Here is a 7,111-nt window from a genome sequence, read left to right as displayed (position 1 = left end):
AGAACCTCATTTTTTTTTATTTTTTTTTTGTCCATTTAAACCCTAAATCTGTACATCCATCCTCACACCAAACTCAATCCTTCTTTTTAGCTCAGAATCCTTCTTCATTGTTTTCAAATCTTGAGTTTTTTTTTTTTTTTTACAATGTCTTCTTCAAGGAGAGTACATAAACAATTTGTGGAGCAACAGAAAAGATTGTTGGCACAATAGGAAGAATTGATCAATCTCGAGAAAGGTGGAGGTGGAGATAAGGTTTTCGCAATGGAGGATGACTCAGATGATGACCATAGAAGGCAGAAGGCCTCACATTCTCGCCGTGTCATGGAAGCTGTGGGTCAGATAGCCAAACCCAGATGTGCCGCAAACTTTGATAGAAAAAGGGAAAGCCGAGGTAAAGATCTCTTGGAAAATTATTTTATTCGCAACAGTGTACTCCCTGATCATGTTTTTAGACGTTGTTTTAGAATGCAACGAAGTTTGTTCAACAAAATCATGAGTGTTATTTGCAACCATGATCCATATTTTGTGCAAAAAGAAGATGTTTTTTGTGTTCTAAGTCTTCTTCTAGAGCAAAAAAATGGCTGCCTTGCGAATGCTTACATATGAAGCATCTGCAGATCAAGTGGATGAGATCGTGAGGATGGGAAAAACAACTGTTCTGGAGTCCTTGATGCGGTTTTGCTCTGCAATTGAAGCCATGTACACTAATGAGTACCTCCGGACACCCACGCCAAGGGACATACGAAGGCTTCTGAGGAAGGGTGAGATGCGAGGCTTCCCTGACATGATTGGAATCATTGACTACATGCACTGGACTTGGAAAAATTGTCTAAGTGCGTGGCAAAAAGCTTATGGCGATAGAAAATGAGCCAAAAGTATCATTTTGGAAGCGGTGGCTTCATTTGATACATGGATTTGGCATGCTTTTTGGGTGTTCCAAGAGCTCAGAATGACCTAAATGTCCTTGCTCAATCTCTAGTGTTAGACGATCTGCTGCAAGGAAAATCGCCGAGATGCACATATTGGGTCAGTGACACTAAATACGACGGATCATACTACCTTGCAGACGACATTTACCCAAGGTGGTCTACGTTTGTCAAAATAGTGCCACATCCACAGACTGAAAAAAAAAAACATTTCGCAAAATGTCAAGAGGGATGTAGGAAGGATGTGGAATGTTGTTTTGGTATCCTGCAAGCTTGTTGAGCGATTGTCAGGCCTGCTGCTAAATTGTTTGATGTTGAGGCTCTTCGATCCATCATGATGACGTGTATTATTCTCCACAACATGATTGTGGAAGATGAGCATGATTATGATGTTGTCGATGAATATGAGCCGGATCAGATGAACAACTCAAAAACACGTATCTATTGTGCTCATGACCGGACCGAACATCCCGTGCAACACAAGCCGTTGGAACTGGATTGACGTTACAATGAATTGATCGTTCAGCAGTACACTAATGTGCAAGAGCCATACTAGCACGTAACCCGCCAAAATGACTTGATTGAGCACCAGTGGGGATTGCAAGAAGGTGAAGATAATTAAAATGAGCTTGTGGTTAAAGAATAAAGTGTTTTTTTTTTTTTTTTTTTTTAAGTTTATGTAATTTTATTTGGTGTGTGTGTGTGTGTTTTTTTTTTTTTTTAAGTTTATTTGGTGAGGTTATGTATTCTTATTTGATGTGTTTAAATAAAGTACAAATTTTTTTTTGAAATTGCATAAAGTTCTAAAAATAAATAAGAAATTACATAAAGTACTAATAATAAATAAGAAATTACACAAAGTACTAATAATAAATAAGAAATTACATCTATAAATAAAAATAAATAAAAAATTACATAAAGTACTAATAATAAATAAGAAATTACACAAGAAATTAAATAAAGTACTACAAATAAATACGAAATTATACAAAGTCTCTAGAGCTAGGATATGTGGTGCTAGGATCTTCGTTGCTAGGATTTGTGTAGCTATAACCCCCTCGACTTGTTTCCGCATCCCTTTCACGCCTCCTTTGCACGACGTCTCTTTTTTCCGATGTCCAAAAATATTTTGAATTCGGAGACAGTCCTACTAGAGACTTGTTCATAATGTCACGATCTGCTTGAGCTATCTTTTCTTCTCTAAGCTTCTCATTTTCTCGATTAAGTGCTTCTTTAATCATCTCGTTCTCTCGATTAACTATTTCTCTTTGTCTCTCAGCCGCCGCATCACGTCTCTCAGTAGTTCCTAATATTGCTGCCCTAGCAGCTGCTTTTTCCTCATCTCTAGCCGCTTCCCGCACCATGTTCAGTTCACCTTGGCGAGCAAGTTCCTCCATATATTTGGTGTAGTCATTTTTGGAAGAACTACCTTTTTTCTTTGATGCCTTTTTACCTTGAGGCCTGAGGGACTGGCAAGTCGATTGGGTCTCCGGCACCTCTTCAGGCGTCCTTTCCGTGTCTTCAAATGTGTCGCCTTCTTGTTCGACCGTGTCTAGTTCTGGCGAACTGTGTAGACCCATGTCGTGCATGACAACTTATGGACCGGTTGTCACAATTTTGGATATGGGGCAATCTTTGACAATTTGCCAACATTCCCATTTGTTGAATGATTTGTTGTGGTTTTTCGCATTGTAGAAAGCTTGTGCTTGTAGTGTCTATAAATGTGGGATAAGACAGTATTATAAAAAATGTGGGTGTAACACATATAAATAAATTAAAATATTGATGTGGGTGGAATACATATAAATAAATAAAAATATTGTCACCTGATTTGCTAAACTTGTCCCACTACGTAGATTATCGGAAGCATGAGAGATGACGTTTTTCCAACAAGTAAAGGATGCGTTGAGTTTTTTCCAACGACCTTGAAGACCTTGACTACTTCTGGCGTCTTTTCCATGTACATCGCAAAACGCTTTCGTAATTTTACTCCACATTTCTCGCTTATCCATCTCATTACCCATAATCAGGTCATGAGTTATATGAACCCAACATTCACACAATGTAGCATCTTCAATGAGCTTCCACATAGACATTTTTTTTCTCTCAAAGTTTAGAAAATATTGAAATGTAGAAAGTGTAGAAAGTGTAGAAAATATTGAAATGTGGTGTAAGGTTGAAGATGAGGGTTATGTATTTATAGAAAAAAAAAAATTAAAAATTTTATGTATTTTTTAATAATTTTTCTGTATTTTTTTCATAATTTTTAATAAATTTTAATGTAGTTAATTAATCTGGACCATTGGATTTGAAAAATATTCAAATCTAAAAGCCAAGGAGCTGCCACGTGGCCAACGATCATAATTCTGACCGTTGAGCCTTTTTATTTTTATTTTTGGGGAAAAAACGTGGACCGTTAATCTGTGATCGGACGGTCCATTTTAAAAGTAAAATTTAATTTTTTTTATATTTGGAAATCCAACGGTCTAGAAAAACTAGCCGTTGGAAATCCAACGGCACTGAGAGGGTCACGTCGCCTACTTCCGAGTGAAGAAGTGGGCTGACATCGGGCGCCGCCGCCTGCACCCATGTCCCCTACTCGCGCCCACTCGTGAGTGAACTGCATGTGCCAGCTAAATAGGCTGGTCTCTGGGTTTGTCAAAAATGGACTGATCTGTTGCCTGGCTTGGGCTGGATGCCATGTAAGTTTGTGGCCTGGAGTGAATGGACTGATCCTAACTTGGTTTTTTTGACTGGATGCTGGCACGTTTGCACCCGGGTGGAAGTGCGCTCAGTGCTTGTGGATTGGATGGCTCCAGTTTAGTGAAGGAAGTACATGTGGCGTGGGTATATCAAAAGCCAAAAAGAAAGGATCTTTATGCTACGAGTATTTTGCAAGTCAGCACCCACTTTAGGTGTGTCAGAGTGGCCTATCAGCAAAAAGAAATTATGAGGTATTTTCCATGCTTGGCATATTTACAGCATTAGTTCCAAGGTGTTTTTCTGCGCACTGCTCTGAATTCTGTTTGTGACCAAATGGAATTAATTGGTCTACCAATTTTTAACATACAACTCGGTGGAGGGCCAATGTTTTGGCCAGAACCCAGAAGGAATTGTTCGTGACAATTTTTGAAATCTAGTTGACAACTGAGTGAACTTTTAGATGAATGGCGTCGGTGCAACTACTTGATCCCAATTTTTTGGAGTATTCCTTTATTCGGTAGAGTAAGTTCAAATGAAAGTTCATATTTTCCTCGACCATTCGACTTACAGGTCGATATTCAAAGAAATAAGGGAGCAATAAGTGGTGTGCTCAGCTTAATCATTTTTTTCAATCAAGCCATTCGGTTTAATCATTTTGGCAATTGGTGTATTAAAGGCCATTCGGTGTATTAGTGTGCTCGGTTTACGGGCCGATATTCAATATTTAAATTTTTATGGCCTTGATTTTCACAAAACCATTTGTTGTTGGCATTGGTTCAAAAAATCTTTAGGCCGAGTGCAAACATATCGGTGGAGAAGTGGACTTTCATTCGGTGGGGCTGTTCGGTGAGAATGCTTTTCATGTATGGCTCATTTGAGGTGTGTGCCATTTAAGCTAATTTTATTTTGGTGCCGCCTCAGCCATGTGGTTTGATTCAGTGGGACCATTCCGATTGGGTCGAAAGGCGATCTACTCAGTGAAGATTAAGCGGGCTGAGTAATGCTGCACATTTTATGACTTAAGAAGAAATACTTTCACCTGGACGACGGCGGTTGTTATTATAGAATGGTGGTGCTTGCTGTGATTTCACCAAGGATGCCCATTTAATTTTAAGATGACCAACTGGAGTGGAGTGGCTTATATGTCTCGGAATTTTGGGCGCACAGTGCCGAGCCGAAAAGACAACTGAGAGCTAGTCTCCGCCGACCCTTTTTGTGTGTCGGAAATCTGCTCAAGACACCCAATATACGTTACTCAATTAATTTCTGAGCTTGGCTGCACTATGAGCCCAGTTCGTGGTATCAACCCATTCAGCAGCATCGATACGCTTGCCGTGGAGAGCTTCGAATTCGAAATTTTTGCACAAATCAACTTGAATTCAAGGCCTGGATTCTAAGATTTAATTAGTTGGTTCTTCCGGTTCAATGATACACGGCCGACCATATCCAGTTTGACGTTGATTGAAACTGATTTTCGGAGTTTCGGTGAAGTTGTATCGGCCCACCATGTCGTCGAGCTTCATAAAACTCGGTGGTGTGCTCGCCCAAGTTCTGTTGTTGGTTTCTATTGAACTCGGTGCCAAAGAGAAAAATCTTCAGCAGTGACTCAATGGAGGGTGTGAAATGTCCGTAATAGCAGTGCATCTCGGTTTGAATCTCAACCCAGTGGCATCAATCATTGTTAGCCGAGCTCGGTGGTATCGACCCATTCGACCAACGCCATGTCCAGTTTGACATTGATTGGATTTCTTTTATGTTTCTAGGGGTTTGGTGCGGTGTTTCAAATTTGATTGAACTCGGTTAAATATCAAGTTCTGATCGTCTGCCAAGTCCATAAGTGCTGCCATGAAACTGTTTAGTGGGCCTGTTGACGTTAAAAATTACAAAGCCCACGTGGCGCGCAAGCCGAGTAACTAATAAGCTAACTACGTCATTCGGTTAAATGCGGGGCGTGCCAACTCGTTAGCCGAGCTCGGTCGAGGAGTAAAATTTGTTGAAGTTGCGTTGAGTGCATTGCTGACTTCTTTATCTGGCAACTGCAGCCGAGGAAGGAACAAATCTCGGCCTTTGGATTCTCGAGCTTGAAGACAAGGTTGCTAGTTCTGCAAAGTTCACAAATCGTCGGCGCCGGATTCGATCACAGTGATTATATTCATGAGAGTATAAGCACGTTGAATCGACATCAGACTGTACGGACACAAGTATTCAAAGGTGATGTATGTCTTGATGGTGAATGTGGTTCGGCCGTCAGAATGCCGAACTCTGAAACTCACTTGGGAGTATCCAATCATAAAACCACTCGGCGTTTAATGCGCCGAATGTCGTAACGCGTAACACCTTACTTCGCCGAAAAGGCTAATAAGATGACCTCTCCCAATAAGGATTTGGAAACCCTTCTCGACCGAGACTTGGATAGGTAACCAGTCGGCCTCGACGCAGTGCTGTTTATCCAAACTGAAGGTGCTTCGGGAACGGCTAATTTTACGGAAACAGTGTTGTTTATCCAAACTGAAGGTGTTCGCCGGTTGCCTTCATAGTGCTATTTATCCAAACTGAAGATGTGTCGGTGGGAAAAAGAAAATAAAAAAATCTTAAGAGGTTTGAGAGGTTTTGCACAAGGCAATTGTGTGTTGAATTGGAGGTCCCTAAATTGCACCCTCCTTTCTCTATTTATAGTAGCAAAACCCAATCCTAACTATACTCGAACTAGGACTCCTTACCCCAATCCATCTTATCTCGCCCAGTCCCACCTCTATTAGGATTTTGAATCCAACCTCTTACTAGGCCACATTCACTTCCACTTTCCGGTATCCTTATCTGGCCAAGAATCTTTATTGCATCAAGACTTAACCACTTCATTCATCTGCTTCGCAATAAGGCCCACCTACTTCCTATTCATCTGGAATATTCTATTCCAAACAGGGCTTGGCCGACTTTTATTTAGGCGGCCCATGAACCGGCTGGTTTGTAGAAATCCTCGAACATAGCTTCTGGGCCGAGAATAATTCCATACTCGGCCTAACCCAATAATTTTAGGTCCAAACAGGGCCAAACTTTTGTTTTTTTTTTTTTTCTTTTTCAAGTCATTAAATTGCAAGGAAGGCTCAAAGGTATGTGCATGAAAGCTCTATATGCATGGAAGGCCAAACCGTTTTTTCAAGTCATAAATTGCAAGGACGGCTCAAAGTAATCTTCTTCGGTGAGATTGTTAGGATGTCTATTTGGTCTAGGAGTGTTGTTTAGACAGAGAGGGGGTTTATTCAAGAACTTGAAATCAGCAATTCCAAAGTGCAAATGATTAATTTCCTCAACCATTCGACTTAAGAGCCATAGCTCAAGGAAATTTGGGGGGCAATGTTTGGACCTAATTTTACACCATCGACCTGAGCAATTAAGGTTGTTGAGTGAGCAATTCTAGACCATTGAGTACGTGAAATTTTAAGATATTTTTTAGTTATTATTAAGTTGAGTGATAATATCAT

The 7,111-nt window shown here is 40.4% G+C and overlaps 1 protein-coding gene across 1 annotated transcript; it reads left to right on the top strand.

Moving 5' to 3' along the window:
- Positions 1-261: 261 nt before the first annotated feature.
- On the top strand, positions 262-868 carry LOC137714690 (uncharacterized). The gene is made up of 2 exons (XM_068453835.1): positions 262-429; positions 569-868. The coding sequence occupies exons 1-2, from the start codon at positions 262-264 to the stop codon at positions 866-868; spliced, it is 468 nt and encodes a 155-aa protein (XP_068309936.1).
- Positions 869-7,111: the final 6,243 nt, after the last annotated feature.

The sequence above is a fragment of the Pyrus communis genome, chromosome 14 (genome assembly GCF_963583255.1).
Source record: "Pyrus communis chromosome 14, drPyrComm1.1, whole genome shotgun sequence".
Lineage (NCBI taxonomy): Eukaryota > Viridiplantae > Streptophyta > Magnoliopsida > Rosales > Rosaceae > Pyrus > Pyrus communis.
Note: the sequence above shows the minus strand (reverse complement) of the source record. Positions and strands in the feature narration are given on the sequence as shown.